Here is a 16512-nt window from a genome sequence, read left to right as displayed (position 1 = left end):
AGATCTGTTTGTGTGCTTCTCCGAGAAAATAATTTGAGTTTTTCTCAGTGTTTAAAAGAATCCTCAAAAGATCGAGCTTCAAGAGTTACGATAAATGTTCCATCAGTTCTGCCATGCCTTTATATTTAAAAATGCAAGGCAAAACTTCAAATAAAAAACATTCAAGTATATTGATCTGTTTTTCAAACCAACTTATCGATCAGTATTTTGCAATCACAAGAATCTGTAGGACAGTTAATACTCTTTTAAGCGATTAGAAATACGAGATATGGTAAATCAGGTTGCGTTACACATCCTTTGACGGGTAGGTACAAGTGCATGCTTGAAATGCCAAACGTGAGGCTTGATGCTGAGAACGAATCCGCCATTTTACTCACGCTGAGCACCACACGCTACGCTCAGTATCCCTATTTTATCATTTCCTTTTTGCATCAATACCTCACTTTAAAAAAAATGTTTATCTTCCATTACAAACATTTGCAAACTCAGTAACTTCCTTTCACCATTTAAATTATGATTTATACAATAAACCAGATACATTTTCCAAATATCATCCGTTCACTACACGATGCTTTGATTGCACCTCGGATCACTGCTTCCTGTCTAAGATATAAATAAACTGGTGCAAAATTCAGCAGCTATACCTGAAATTCAGAATATCTCGGGGAAACTGAAGCACATTTTAAAGCTATAAGAAGTTGTTTCCTTCGTTAATTGCTTTAAATGATATGATGTATAAACTGCCCTGCTAACTGAAGTCTTTCTTATGGCTGTATTTTTTCCTCTGTACAAGGCCAAGCAGTATCTGATCGCAGATGAGCGCCAGTTTGGACCTTTGCTATCAGTGAATGTGTTATGTTCCCCTCCCCCAGCGCTGTTTCCCACAGACAGCCCCTGTCCTCCATTACAGCTCCCATGTGTCTTAAAACAGTCAGATCTTCACATCTTTCTCTCTCCTGGGGCTGCAGCTTGCAAAACCACCAATATTTACAACATTAACATGAAACAGTTGTAAACTTTGCGTTTGAAAAAAATGTAATATGCAATAGTTTTAAAAACATGCACAAGGTTCCCACAATCAAATTTAGCTAAGTCACAGGCAAGAACAAAAATCGGAAAATGTGTTTTGTGTTTCATTTCCCTTTCTTTAAGTAAACGATCTTCCTTCGCTCCTGAGCGATTAAAAGCTGTTAGGTGGCATCAGAAAGGATACTTGAGCAGATCGACCCGAGATCGTAGCAATGCCACACAACAATAGGAATACTGTAAGACAGCCAGTGACCCCTTTTACGGAGTGAGGGATGTGAACTTAACCAGCAGCTTGCTTGTGTGTGTGTGTGTGTGTGTGTGCGATCTCACTCACACAGCTGCAGCAAGAAGCCGGCACTTTCTCCGGTTTCAGTTTACCCTGGCGGGCCTCGAGGCCGGGCCCATACAATAATACCACTCAGGAGCGTTTACCACACACGGCGCGGTCCAAACTTACCGTTTAAAATGCTCGATAATCTTATCTTCGCGCACATTTTCCGGCAAATTCCCCACCCAGAGATGCCTGGTTTCTCGTACCATCCTTAGCGAGTCATAGGGCTCCTTTTCTGTGTGAGTGAAAGTCCGGTTTTGCGGTGGCGGTGGCTCCTGTTGGCCCGGCCCGGGTTAATCCTTGAGGTAAAATCCCACCATTAGGCTAACGCACACACACACTCTCGCTGGCTCGCGCCGCCCGACCTGACGCGGTTTTTTTCCTCGAGACGCTAACAGTTCGTCCCCAGACCCGAAATTGAACTACATTGCGCACGCGCGGGATCCGTCGCCGCGGGCGCGCAAGCGCCACGAAACACCGGGTCGCCTCGGCTCGCCGCTGCAGCACGCACGCGCGGAGGAATCCTCGCCTTTCCCTCCCCCCCCCCTTCCCAGCCGAAAGGAGCAACCCTAACTGCGCTTGCGTAACATCCGATGAGCATTTCTCCACTCCCCGGGCGAATCGTGCGGTCTACGCATGCGCGGAAAATGCGGCATGGTGTGCTGCACAAGGGTCCAGACCGCAGCAGAAGCTGGGAGGAGAAACACGCGTGCGCAGAAAGTGGCTGGGAGTGTTTTGTGCGCAACCGTGCAGAGTTGGTATTTAGCTTACTACAGTGACTGGGAGGAAAGTTCTCGAAAAGCTGCTGTCGGTGCTGGAGCACAATGAATAGAGAGGAATCTGAGAAAGCGCAAATCCAGGAATTTCCACTATTTTATTTAAAGAATAGATCTGTTTAACCTGTCTCTAAGTGCTTCCTTCGACTAATACTAAATTTTGGATATTATGAACGATATGGGAAGATTTTAGATGGCTTGAACGCCGAAATGACCGATATGAGGAAATACAACTTTCAAAAAACTTGTTACCAATAACTTTTTCTTATCAGAAAGCTGCTGTGTGTTCGTTCAGAATGGGGTTTTCTTACAGGAATATCGTCATTCCACCATTCTCAGCCCTCTTTGTCCCTGTCTTTGCTCCCCTCCCCCTCTCCTTTTCCACTCTGGCGCCATTTTAAGGTGATGGAAAGTTCTGGAGAGTCCGCCATTTTGTGCCAAGCAGTAATCTGCCCTAACAGGGAGTGCTGCGCATACACACTGTTGGAATACCAGAGATGTAGACTACCTTGTGGCTTAAAATAGAGGAATAACAAGCAATTAATAGCCCATGCGATCTAAAAAATCTGGTCTTTCTTGGAAGATGCTATTTCGTTTAATAATAGCGCTAAATAAAACTGGCTTTACGTGCAACCTATACAGATCAACTGATACAAGCTCGCTTAAAATAGTAGGATATGTTAAATTTATATCAGATTGGAGAGAAGGAAGCAGTTCTCTGGGGACAGAGCAACAGTTTGGTTAGTGATGCCACTGTACAGTAAGTGTTTCAGAAAGGAGAGAAATCTAATATTTTTATTAAATCTTGCATTAAAATATCTACGTCACCATTCAAACATACATCTACAGTCATAAGCACCCACATAGCCTGGCGAATCACATGTTTCTCACATTCTTGTTGTAAATTTGAGTCTTTAATACACAAACGATTCCAGAAATTTATGTAAAAAAAATGAATGTTTGTATGGCTCGGTGTTTCTGGTGAGCAGCTCTGTATTTGGACAGGGGCCATATTTTTCTTAAATGTTTGATTGAAACTGCAAATCATGATTTAATCCAGTTGATTTGTCAAAGGTGGTGAATGTGATGCAATAACCGAATTCTGGTAATTGCAGAAAGACTAGTATTTCAACAGACCCAATTTTCTAAAATTTTGTGTTCTGAGTGTAAAATGTATTTTGGTATGCTGGAAATTATCAACAAATCACAAAAAGGTTAACCCTTGATCAAATAGATTATATTTTATCAAGATTTACCGTTTCTCTGTTAAGGGTTTGCTAACAGGAGGGGATTAAACTCATTTCTCGAGGTTGTGAAACCTAAGGCCAACACCCATGGTGCAGGATGCCAAGATTGAGAAGACATGTTAAAAGTGGAGGACTCTTTAGCTTGGCTTTTAAATGCCTGTAATTACGTTATGAATTATGAAAGCAACACACTCGTGATGTGGATATGTTCTCAAGATTGCACTTTGTCTCTTGGTATCCGCCCAGTATGTTTTTTCACTGATTACATAAAGGCTGCACTGGTAACTAGGGTTTCTACATCCTGATTAGTACGGAAGTCTGCATCTCAAACCCCTCTTAGAACTTTGAATTTAATTTTTCAGTTTCTTAATGGATAATGAATTATTCTTGAACCGTTATCAATGGAGGATTGTGATCTAATTAATATGGTATTTCATGGCCATAAAAATAATCATGGGTATTTTCAGAAAGCGCAGAGAGCACTGGGTTGATGGGATCCCTTTTGAACTGCTTTTGCTTCTCAGCATTTATCTATAAAGAGCTGTTTGGAGGTGAGAAGAAGAAAAGTTTTCATATGCCAAGGCAAATGTTTTGAGAGCTAAGGGAGTAATTGTTTTTATGAAGCCTGTTTTCTTAAACTATTTGGTGATGTCTTGTAAGGCCTTTCACTGAAATGGTAATGCTAAATTGAGAGTAACCATTGAGGAATTTCCTGTTATGTGGCAAGCCCTATGCTTTTTAAGGTATTTTTGTCTGTCCACAGTCATAGCCTGTAGAACCCCTGTAACTGTAATTTTGCACCTCTTGTTTTGACAGTATTTCTGTTGTACCTTTGGTGTTATCTATCCATTGGTAATGTCTTTTACTCTGCATGCTGTTCTGCAGGGTATTATGCTGGAATATCTTTCAGAAGCCACCAAAGCAAGTAATTTATAGAATTCAAAGAACAAAAGGGTATATGTATAGTCTCTTGGATTGTAGGCTTGCGATTATGCCTTTCATACACACAACTGCAGTTTAGCTTCATAGTGCACTTGGGTATACGCTAGGTAATGTTTTGTAATAGATCCAGTGTTTCCCAGCAACTTTCTTGTGTTGCGGAAACTGTGTACTTAGTCATAACTGGCTTTCAGTTTGTTCTTCACTACAGTTGTGTGCAACATATAAACATTTAGTTACTACACAAAGCTCTGCATTGTATTTTGCATATGGTATGTGTAAAACCTTTGAGAGTATCCTACTGAAAATTATTCATACCTCATTCTGAGATTCCCTTGATTATTGCGTGACCCAAAATTGGGTCACATTAGCTTGAACTCCAGGGCTCTTGAGATCATGCCATTCTCTTCCAGGTTGCACAGATTATTAAAATTGTCACCGCAGGAACCCATTGCAAAGTGGAACAATGTCCATCATTCTTCAGACATTGGAATAATTTCAAAGATGGATATATTGTGTCTTAAGTAGCATTATGCTCACTAAATAACTTAAGGTTTTTAGCTAAATGTCATCAGATTCTTGAAAATGCCAGTTCAGGGCAGGAAGAAGAAACGAGTGGTAAGACTGACGCTCAGAACCACAAATGGGGAAAAATGCATTCAATTCTTGTTTAGTTTCTGATCTGATGAGAGTTCAATTTGAAAAAACATGCTTGATGTTACTTGGAACCAGGTGTAAGAGACATTGAAGGAAAACTGGAGACAGCCAACCGGCCCAGTGTCTTGGCAGCAGGATAACTTGGCTTGGTAGATTAAAGTTTGAGAGTGATTTAAAGAAACACACTAAAAATTAACAGTGCTAAAAAATGTTGAGGAAATCCTTCGCGTGCAGCAGCCTTAAAAGCACTTGACCCATCAGAAACACATATAGCACTGCACTTATGTTGTAGTTCTAACTGGGTTGTTTCCTATACGTCATTTTGCATATTTGTGCATTTCTCTGATATTCTGACTGCCTTTTAATTTTCAGTCTGCTACTTCTACAGGGTTATATGTTATTAAATTTATTCAAAATGAAGTCTGTAAATGCAGTAGGAGACTGATAGTCAGACAAACCCAGACAACCCAGATAACCCCAGATTAAGTGAATTTCTTTTCACCCCTCCTATATCTGCCTTATTCATGTGCAAGGATGGGAATTATTTCGCAAATATTGATTTTCACCACTTGCTCTGAGGGCATGTGGAGTTCATGAAACTACTGTCATCCATTTGTGAAAATGAACATCTCAGGAAATTAAAATGCTTCTCAAGGTTATTGTACCATTTACTTTTCTGAAAGCAATTACTTTGCCACGGTGCTTTTTAAGTGCTGACAACCTTCCAATACTTGCCAAACTGGCCATTCTTTTGAGTGTCAGATTACCATGCAGTCCTGGAGTGCTTCTCTTGATCTTGACATCCATGTTGTTTCTAGCAGGTGGTTGGTTAGCAAGCATTTAGGTTATTTTTTTTTTCAATGACACAAGGATACTAAGATGAATTATAATAACTCAGCAGCTGCCCAGCTTTCTGAACCATCTTTACTTTGTCTTGCATTTTCCACTTGAACCAAGTGCCAAAGTATTTTTAAAAATTGATGTGCTAATGATTTGTACACCTGAGTGGTATTGCTTTTAATTTAAATCTGCACCTACTTAGGGAGGTTCTTCTGGTCCAAAAGGGCAAGAGATAAATGAATCCAAAAGCCATAATCTATATTAGTATGCAGCCGTCTCAATTTACAGCAGCAGAATTCATATAGGATTATCCTGTGGCCCCCTGGGATCCTCTCAAAAACATGTACAGTATTTGGAAACATCTGTGCTTTGGAGCATTTGTTCATGTGAATGTCTTGATAAGACTTGAGTGGTAACTTCATTGGGAGTTTCTATCAGATGCTTTTGAAACAAGGAAGATAAGTTGAAAAATAAAAAAAGACTTTCACAATCACTGGACGTCTCAAAACATATTACAGCCAATGAAATACTCCTGAAGTGTAGTCACTGTTGTAGGAGACTCAGCAGCCAATGTGTGTGCAGTAAGCTTCCACAAATAGCATTGTGATAATTAACAGACAATCTGTTTTTGCAAAGTTGACTGAGGGGTACATATTGGCCAGGAATAATTCCCCTGCTCTTCAAAGTAATGCCATGAGATGATCTATGCCCACCTGAGAGGGCAGATGGGATCTCTGTTTAGTGTTCACCCAGAAGATGGCACCTCCAATAATGTAACACTCCCTCAGAACTGCACCGACTGTGAGTTTTTCTTTTGGTGGACAAAACCTGGAGTGCAACTTGAACTTAGAACCTTCTGATTTAGAGGTGTGTGTTACTAGCTGAACCACAGCTGAGTTTTTATGTAAGATTTTATTTGCTTTAAAATTTCACATTACAGAATTGTAATGATGTAGAAGGAGGCCAGTTGGCCCACCATGCCTACACTGGCTCCAAATGAGCGATTCACCTACTACCATTTCCCTGCCTTCCCCCGTAACCCTGCACATTTTTTCTTTTCAGACAATAGTTTAACTCTCTTTTGAATGCTTCAATTGAACCTGCCTCCACCACACTCAGGCAGTGCCTTCTAAACCACTGGCTGTGTAATAAGTTTCTCCTCATCACTTTTTTGCCTATTTTACCAATTACTTTAAATTTATGCCCTCTGGTTCTTGATCCTTTCATGTGTGAGAAGTTTCTCCCTACCTACCCTGTGCAGACCCCTCATGATTTTGAATACCTCTATTGTATCTCCTCTGAGCCACCTTTTTTCTAAGGAAAACAGCCCTAACTTCTCCAATCTATCTTCATAACTGAAGTTCCTCATCCCCAAAACCATTCTCATGAATCTCTTCTGCACCCTGTCTAATGTCTTCACATCCTTCCTGAAGTGAGGCATCCAGAACTGAATGCAATACTCTATTGTGAGGTCAAACTACTGACTTACACAAATTCAACATAACCTCCTTGCTCTTGTATTCTATGTCCCTATTAATAAAGCCCAGGATACTATATGCTTTATTAAATGCTCTCTAAACCTGTCCTGCCAATCTGAATGATTTATGTACATGTACACCCAGGTCACTTTGCTCCTGCATCCCCTTGAGAGTTGTATCCTTTATATTGTCCCACCATGTTCTTCCTACCAAAATGAATCACTTCACAATTTTGTAAACTGAAGAATGCTAAAAGGACACATTTTACATGAAAGCAACTATACATTGCTAGCGATCTAAGCTTAATTCTGAAGATGTGCCTTTTCAATATGTATTTGCAAACTTTATTCCTGATGTCATTTTGACTACAGTTTGCAAATTTAAAAAATTTTTTAAGTCTATTGCATTTAATTGTAAAATAACGAGAAATGTGCTAAATAGTGTCCGTAAATATTTGTGCAGTATTTCTAATGTATGATGGCTAGCTTGTGGGGTACTTACAGCTGTAATTCGATTAAATTAAGCAATAGTGCATTTTTAAATCTCAGCTGGAAAATACATGGGTGCAACTGAGAGGCCCAAATGTTGAAAGATCTTGGGTTGGATCCACAGTCTATGCTAAATTGATACAAAAACAGAATTACCTGGAAAAACTCAGCAGGTCTGGCAGCATCGGTGGAGAAGAAATCAGTTAACGTTTCGAGTCTTCACGACCCTTCAGCAGAACTGAAGCATAGTTAGGAGAGAGGTGAAATATAAGCTGGTTTAAGGTGGGGGGGCGGGGGGGAGAGAGAAGTTGAGGGTGTGGCGATTGTGGAGATAAGCAAGCAGTGATAGGAGCAGATAATCAAAAGGTGTCACAGACAAAAGGATCAAAGAGGTGTTGAAGGTGGTGATATTTGTCTAAGAAAAGTGCTAATTAAGAATGGAAGACAGGATATTCAAAGTACAGCTCTAGTGGGGGTGGGGTGGAAAGACTAACAAAGCTTTAGTTTTAGATTTAAAAATAATGGAAATAGGTGGGAAAAGAAGAATCTATATAAATTATTGAAAAAAAAGGGAGGGGGGAGAAATGGGAGGGGGAATTTAAGATCTAAAGTTGTTGAATTCAATATTCAGCCCGGAAGGCTGTAAAGTGCCTAGTCGGAAGATGAGGTGCTGTTACTCCAGTTTGCGTTGGGCTTCACTGGAACAATGCAGCAAGCCAAGGACAGACATGTGGGCAAGAGAACAGGGTGGAGTGTTAAAATGGCAAGCGACAGGGAGGTTTGGGTCTTTCTTGTGGACAGACCGCAGGTGTTCTGCAAAGCGGTCGCCCAGTTTGCATTTGGTCTCTCCAATGTAGAGGAGACCGCATTGGGAGCAACGAATGCAGTAAACTAAGTTAGGGGAAATGCAAGTGAAATGCTGCTTCACTTGAAAGGAGTGTTTGGGCCCTTGGATGGTGTGGAGAGAGGAAGTGAAGGGGCAGGTGTTGCATCTTCTGCGTGGGCATGGGGAGGTGCCATAGGTGGGGGTTGAGGAGTAGGGGGTGATGGAGGAGTGGACCAGGGTGTCCCGGAGGGAACGATCCCTACGGAATGCTGTCAGGGGGGGTGAAGGGAAGATGTGTTTGGTGGTGGCATCATGCTGGAGTTGGCGGAAATGGCGGAGGATGATCCTTTGAATGCGGAGGCTGGTGGGGTGATGTGAGGACAAGGGGGACCCTATCATGTTTCTGGGAGGGAGGAGAAGGCGTGAGGGAGGATGCGCGGGATATGGGCTGGACACGGTTGAGGGCCCTGTCAACGACTGTGGGTGGAAAACCTCGGTTAAGGAAGAAGGAGGACATGTCAGAGGAGCTGTTTTTGAAGGTAGCGTCATCAGAACAGATGCGACGGAGGCGAAGGAACTGAGAGAATGGGATGGAGTCCTTACAGGAAGCGGGGTGTGAGGAGCTGTAGTCGAGGTAGCTGTGGGAGTCGGTAGGCTTGTAATGGCTTTTAGCTTTTTGTTTTTATCTCTATGCTAAATTGATCACTGCTTGAATAGCAGCTCGAAGTAACAATTAACCTTGGTACTTCTAGGCTAGGGAGGGGAAATGTTCTGACAGCCTAGGTTCACGTGAAGAATGGTCACATGGAATTTACTGGAGGACCCATTGTTTCTGGTGCTGTATCCCAGCATGAATTGTCACGTTAAGGCCCTGGGTGGGGAAGAATAGGTGTTGCACAGGGAAATTTGGGGTGTTTTAAAGCTGTCCAATGGTAATCTCTTTTTGGGCTATTTTTATCTGTCAGAAGACAAGTTCTTGTTGGAATCACTACCATCCATCTGTGCTACAAAGATGGTGAATGTGGTACTGTGCTGTTTGAGGTTGTTGGTTTTCTTTGCTGATATATTGTAGTGAAGCTTTGGATAAGAGAATTTTCAAAGAAGTATGTAAAAGATCTCTGGTTTGTTTGAAACTAATAAGTAACATTTGCATTATTGTGCCTTTATGTTTATTTAAGATGCATCAGTTTGGCAGTGTGATACAGAATAGGTTGTCGTAATACAAATATAACATACAAATATACGACCTAGGAGCAGGAGTAGGCCACTCGGCCCCTCAAACCTCCTCAATCCATTCAATAAGATCATGGCTGATAAAAACAAAAAGCTACTGCAGATGCTATGCTTCAGTTCTGCCGAAGGGCCATGAAGGCTCGAAACGTTAACTGATTTCTTCTCCGCCGATGCTGCCAGACCTGCTGAGTTTTTCCAGGTAATTCTGTTTTTGTTTAAGATCATGGCTGATTTGATTGTAACCTCAACTCCACATTCCCACCTGCCCCTGAGAACTTTTCACCCCCTTGCTTATCAAGAATCTGTCTAGTTCTGCCTTAAAAATATTCAAAGACTCTGCTTTCACTGACTTTTGAAGATGTGTTCTAAAGACTTACGACCCTCAGAAAAAAATCCTCATCCTCTGCCTTTAATGGAAGACCCTTCATTTTTAAACAGTGATCCCTAGTTCTAGATTCTCCCACAAGAAGAAACATCCTTTCATGCTGTTCTTTAAGCAGTTGCTTATATTGCATGCAGTAGTGTTCTGGTTTGGTTGGGCTTCTCAACATATATTGTGCAGATTTTATATTTTTGAAAAAGCAAGGGATAGAAGTGCTTCAGCGATATTTTCTACCCGTTTCTTTGATATTCAAACCTCCTTGTCCTTGTTCCCAATCATCTATGCCGATTGTTGCTGGAACACTGTTCTCAGTAGTGGCAGGCCATTCAACTGTATAAATTTTCCTGCTAACCTCCACAAAAGCTTGTTTTCCAACAAGTCACGCTGATATTTCCACCCCCTCCCCTCCACCCTAAGGAGTACTGAAGCCATTTGTAGCAAAATCCAGACTAGCCAAACTAAAATCCAACTCGCTTCAGCTTTGAGAATTGAACTTGGCACCTATTGTACAGCATTCTATATGAAGAATAAAGTTTGATATGGCTTGTGTGTAATTATTTACTGTATTTTGCTTGTATATACTTTTCTGTAACTGCTTTACATTGTATAGCCATATATAACGTCACTACTCACGTGAGGAATCATAACCAGTATAGTCCCTTGCATGTGGGATACATTATAACTAACTGTGTAGTATTCAACTTCTACTACGAGTATGCTTTTCTATTTTGGGAAGTCAGTATGAGTGGAGGTCATAAGGGTTTTGGGGTGGATAATGAGATAAGAATGAAGAAGGGAACTGCTGCAGCTTATTTGCACAGTTTAGTGAAAACTGGCAGCAGCAATTAGTCACATTCTCCCCTTTTTATTTTTTTGCCCTCGATGCTGTGGTGTAGTTTCACAGCCTTCCAATACCTTGACCATGTGTGAATTCTTCATCTATGGATAAGCGTTAGCAGGATATCCAACCACCTTGACTACGTAGCACGCCCAGTACAATCCTCAGCAATTGTAAATGTTGAGCATCTGGCAGCTAGGATTGCTGGGGAGTATTTGGGACTGCTGACTAATATTTTTTTTCTTTGTCCCAAGTAAAATATGCTATTGCCACCCTAGTTCCAATTAACCTACTTGGCATAGACCAGGAATTAAATTTAAATAAACCTGTGCAGTATGATTCAGTATAGTGTACTTTTTTTGGTTTGTTTCGCTGAGTCACACAGTATATGTTTTAAATGGAGATGAGATAACTAGTGCTTTCAGAGACATACTTATGTGGTATCAAGTGACATATGATTGGCTTTGTAATCAAACACACACATTATGTTGGGTCCCTGTTTCTAATCCAAATTTCTGCCAGCTCTGAAAACTTAAAACATTAGTCATGGTGAGAAGTAGTTAAAATGTATTTTGAGGAAGGTCTGTATCATCTGATATACTCAGACTGAATCTGAAGTTGTGCATAATGTCAGTCTTCTTGGGAAATGGAGATGTGAATTGCAAAGATTCATAAATTTGAATTAAAATGTTTTAACATCAAAAATCACAAAGTAAAAAAAAAATCATGTGGTTAGTTCTTAGAATTTGTAACCATATGCTTGTGCGGGGGGAGGGGGGGGGGTCATGGCAAAAGGAAACAACTGAGATACAAAGACTGCTGAATGTATTTGCATTTAATAGAATACAACACAGGAGGCCATTCAACCCATCATACCTTGCCTACTCTTTGAAAGAGCTATCCAATTAGTTCCACACTTTTTTCCCAAAGCCCTGCAAATGGTTCTCCTTCAAGTATTTATCCAATTCCCTTTGAAAGTTATTAAATCTGCTCCACCAGCCTTTCCGGCTGTGCACTCCCAATCATAACGACTCGCTGGGTATTTTTTTCCCCCTTGCCCTTTTGAGGTGCTAGTGAAAATGAATGAACTTGCCAGCAATAGCCATGCTTCCAAGGAGATGGGTAAGTATTAATTTACAGCATGACTAGAATATGAATGAGTTGCAAGTCTGTACTTGTTGTAAAGGTGAAGTTCTACTTGTGATTCCACCTTAATTTTCTTAATTCTTCAATAAAAAATACAGCATGTCTTTTGTAATTTGGTGAAAAGTTGAAGTGCTTCTTTAATAGCTTATTAATGTTGCTACTATTTAATGGAACAAAGGCTGGAAAGTATCTGGAAACAGTTCATTGTTTTAAAGTCTCCACATTATTCACAAGTGATAATCTCTGAGCATGCCTGGAGAAAGGTAAGGAAGTAAATCACCCAGGCCTGGTTGCTCTTGATTACTATCCAATGACCTAACTGTGTGGGAAAGTGTGTGTCATGTGAGGATGGGATTAGATTTAGTTTTGATACTCAAAGGTAGTGAGCTTGCCAGACTTGCTGCATAGGTTTCTGCGTGATCAGTGACTTTAGGTGAGGTATTGGAGAGTTGTCTGCACCAATGGAACCATGCCCAGGCCTAAATTAACACCCTCCGGATAGGAGGGAAGGGCAAACCGATCATCTGGTTTTATGCTCATGACTTTATGGAATTTCATTTTGTTCCTGTAATGTCGGAGTTGACATTGTTAACATGTGGTCTAAACTGCTTTCCATACTGTAATTGATGAGTTTCAGCACTCAGCAGTATTTATGCATCCCGTGTTCTCACTGAAAAAATGATAAAGGAGACCACATTCTTAATACCTTAATTTGAGTTTTCTTTCTGTAAATGCTTGCTTTAGTGGGGCACCACTCATATTGCTGTGATGTCTGAAAGTGTAGGTTAATGTGTGTCTGTGTATTATGTGTATATCATATATGTACATTTTTTTTAAATCTAGAGACCCATTAGCCAAGAATCCAGATAGTTGTGGTTTGCTGTCATATGAATCCTTTACAGCCTTGTACCTTCCTTCCAAGTATGCAAGCTCAAGGTATTTGAAGTATAAGTCAATTAAAACAAGTCATATGTCTCTGTAACTATCTTTTGTAGTTTAGTTAGTTCAGACATTAAATCAGGTTGAGCTTCATTTTGGCAGTTTGACATTAGAGTTCATTGATTAAATTACAGCTTTGAAGTCCCCTCCATTGATCTTTATTTGCCAAATACATTGATTTTGTACAGTTTTGGGTGCCTTACGTAAGGAAGAATATACTTGCTGTAGAGAGAGTGCAATGAAGGGTCACCAGACTGATTCCTGGGATGGCAATATTGTCCTATGAGGATAGATTGAGGAGACTGTACCTGTATTCTCTAGAGTTTAGAAGAATGAGAGGTGACCTCATTGAAACATACAAGATTCATAGGGCTCGACAGGGTAGATGCTGGAAGGATATTTTCCCTGGCTGGGAAGTGTATAACCAGTACCACAGGATCAGAATAAGAGGTAGGCCATTTAGGACAGAGATAAGGAGGAATTGCTTCACTCAGAGGGTGATGAATCTTTGGAATTCTCTGTCCCAGAGTGCTGTGGAAGTTCAGCCATTGAGTATGTTCAAGACAGATTGATAAATTTCTAGCTATCAAAGACATCAAGGGATATGGGGATAATGCGGGAAAATGGTGTAGAAGTAAATGATCAGCCATGATCTAGTTTAATGGTGGAGCAGGCTTGAGGGGCTGAATGGCTTACTGCTTCTATTTTCTATGTAGTATGTTTCTTTGGCCAATTATGTTAAATCTGTGTCCTTTGTTTACCAACCCTTCTACAACTGGAAATGGTGTTCTTACTGTATCAGTTCCCTTCATGATTTTGGATACCGATTACATTTCCTCTTGCTCTCCTTAGAGCAATCCCAGTTTCTCTAGAACCTTTTTGTGCTTTGTGCCATTCCAGTAAATCTCCTCTGGACCTTGTATAAGGCCTTGACATCTTGCTAAAGTGTGACGCCCATAATTGGCCACAATACTCTAGTTGTAATCGGCCACAATGCTACTGCTACTTGTTAAATCAGCAACTCCTGTGAACAATCAGATGAATGACCAGTTAATTTTTTGTTGTTTTGGGACAAGGGAGGAATGTTGCGTTACACAGACACTCTTAACAGCAGAGCAGTACAACGCAGCAATGGGTGAAAGTTTATACAACATTTATGAGCTCTACAGCTCAGGAACTCACTGGCTAGCAGCAACTTTTAAACAGAAGTATAACTGGGAAGAAGGGACGTTACACAGCTAAAGCAATACAGTTGAGGTACAAAAAGGTATAATTTTAAACCCCAACCTAGCTAGGGGGCAGTTAAAATTGAGCAGGAGGCTTTCCTGCCCTGATCTGGTTGACTGCAATGTTAAATTGCAGGTAGCAAGGGCACAGCCACTTAAAGCCAAAACATAAACTTGATTTTTATCGTTCCTTGAGTATGGGTGATTGAGGGGTGACCTGACAAGGTGTTTACAATATTAAAAGGATTTGATAGGATAGATACAAAAAAATCTTTCTTCTGATGAGGAAATTAAGAACAATGAGACATGATCTTTATTTGAGCTTGGGCGTTCAGGAGCTAAATCAGGAGACAGTTTTTCAAAATGTTAGAAATCTAGAACTCTCCCCAAAAAGACTATGAATGCTAGGTCAATTAGAGTTTTCAGTACTGAGGTTTTTGTTACATAACTGGTATATGGAGGTAAAGTGCAAATCAGCCATGAACTAATTGAATGACAGAGCAGGCCTGAGAGGTGAATGGCCTAATCTTGACCTAATCTTATGGCGTCTACTTTAAAAGCGTAGATCAGACTCTGATGACATCAAGGATCAATTCGCTACAGGTATCTAATCCATAGCTGGAGCAAGGAGGCAGTAGTGGTTTCAGCACCAGGTCAAACCAGCAGATTCCAGGGGCAGTAAGTTGAATTTTTTTAAATTGTTCCCTTGTGGGCCATAAGGAGTAGAGTCCTCCAGGTCCCACATAAAAACCTTTGGATTCTGCTGCACCCACCCCCAAAATTGCAATTTGTCTCCCCGAAGACTTGTGTCAGGAACCGTTTCGTTCACATGCTCTGCTTAGTTTGTACATCACCCAAATGCTTTGGCTCCAATAGATACGTAGATGATTGCAATGTACACACTATCCTTCATGTTGCTGTTTCTTGAGTTCTCATTGTATAGCAGTTTGAATTTTTTTTTTAATTAACAATTTCTAATTGAGTAGTGTGCAATCCCTTGTCTCACTTTTGTATATCACCAGTCAGTATATGATGCTTCCTTATTCCATTAGATTTTCTTTCTGATTTCTAAATTTCCATCACTTGTGTTGAAGTAACTTGCAGGAGAAGTGAATCTCAATGAAGGGACTATAGGCAGGCAGAGAGTGGGAAGTTCATTAAGAAAATGGCTGATAATTTGAGAGTGATGGGTAATGTCATGCCTAAAATAAATCTGCTCCATATAGCTGATATAATTGGCCACAACACTACTTGATTAGGGGGAATGTAAAATCCGCCAAGATTTTGCTACTGATCACTATCAAGTGTCTGCTGGGCAATGCACGTGGTAGATGTTAGATGAGGACAAAATCAGCCTTGGCTGTGGCACACTGCGTGGCTCAATGCAATGTCAACATTCATCACGTGGGCTGAGGGGCAAAAGTTTCTTCGTTATTCGGCATTGAACAGTGAAAAATGTTGAGCATTCATAAATCCCTTTGTAGTGTCAATGCTTCAAAATTAAAGACCATTGGAAACATTGTCCATAGCTAAATACACTGCTTGGTTTCGTTGTAAGTGAGGCAGACTAGGAATGTTCTAGATTTGATTACTAGTCTCAGAGTTAACAGAATTCGGTTATAGTGATAAAAGCAAAATACTGCAGATGCTGGAAATCTGAAACAAAAACAAAAATAGCTGGAAGAACTTGGCAGGTCTGACAGCATCTGCGGAGAGGAACACAGTTAATGTTTTGAGTCCGTATGACTCTTCAGAACTAAGGAAATATAAAAAAATTAGGTGAAATATAAGCTGGTTGAGGGGGGTGGGACAGGTAGAGCTGGATAGAGGGTCAGTGATAGGTGGAGGCAAAGAAGAGATTGCCAAAGGTGTCATAGTCAAAAGGACAAAGGGGTGTTGACGGTGGTGATATTAGCTAAGGAATGTGCTCCATGGTGACATTAAGGGTAGAAAGCAGGACAAGCAAGTGACAAGATAGCCCTGGTGGGGTGGGGGGAAGGGATCGAAATAGGCTAAACGGTAGAGATAAAACAATGGATGGAAATAAACTTAAAAATAATGGAAATAGGTGGGGAAAAAATATATATTTTTTAAAATTATAAATTATTGGAAAAGGGGGTGGGGATGGAGGAGAGAG

The 16512-nt window shown here is 40.7% G+C and overlaps 2 protein-coding genes across 8 annotated transcripts in view; one reads left to right on the top strand and one right to left on the bottom strand.

Annotated features, from left to right (window-relative positions):
* spen (spen family transcriptional repressor) overlaps nt 1-1794 on the bottom strand; it is an 88359-nt gene extending 86565 nt beyond the window's left edge. For all 5 annotated transcript variants that reach the window (XM_078558105.1, XM_078558108.1, XM_078558107.1 and 2 more), the window contains exon 1: nt 1487-1794. In XM_078558105.1, the coding sequence (XP_078414231.1) occupies nt 1487-1569 (83 nt within the window). In that variant the 5' untranslated portion in view covers nt 1570-1794. The remainder of the gene's footprint in view (nt 1-1486) is intronic.
* bcl2l16 (BCL2 like 16) overlaps nt 1-16512 on the top strand; it is a 65812-nt gene that overhangs the window by 14259 nt on the left and 35041 nt on the right. The window contains exon 1 of one of the 3 annotated variants that reach the window (XR_013578901.1): nt 2007-2896. The exons of 1 other annotated variant lie outside the window; for it this stretch is intronic. The gene's annotated coding sequence lies outside the window, so the exon portion shown is untranslated. Of the gene's footprint in view, nt 1-2006; nt 2897-16512 lie in introns of those variants that run through there. One more of the 3 variants, XM_078558116.1, reaches the window with a different exon arrangement.

This window comes from Cetorhinus maximus, chromosome 15, assembly GCF_964194155.1.
Source record: "Cetorhinus maximus chromosome 15, sCetMax3.hap1.1, whole genome shotgun sequence".
Taxonomy (NCBI): Eukaryota; Metazoa; Chordata; class Chondrichthyes; order Lamniformes; family Cetorhinidae; genus Cetorhinus; species Cetorhinus maximus.
The sequence above is the reverse complement of the archived record's forward strand: the minus strand, read 5'-3'. Positions and strand labels throughout refer to the sequence as shown.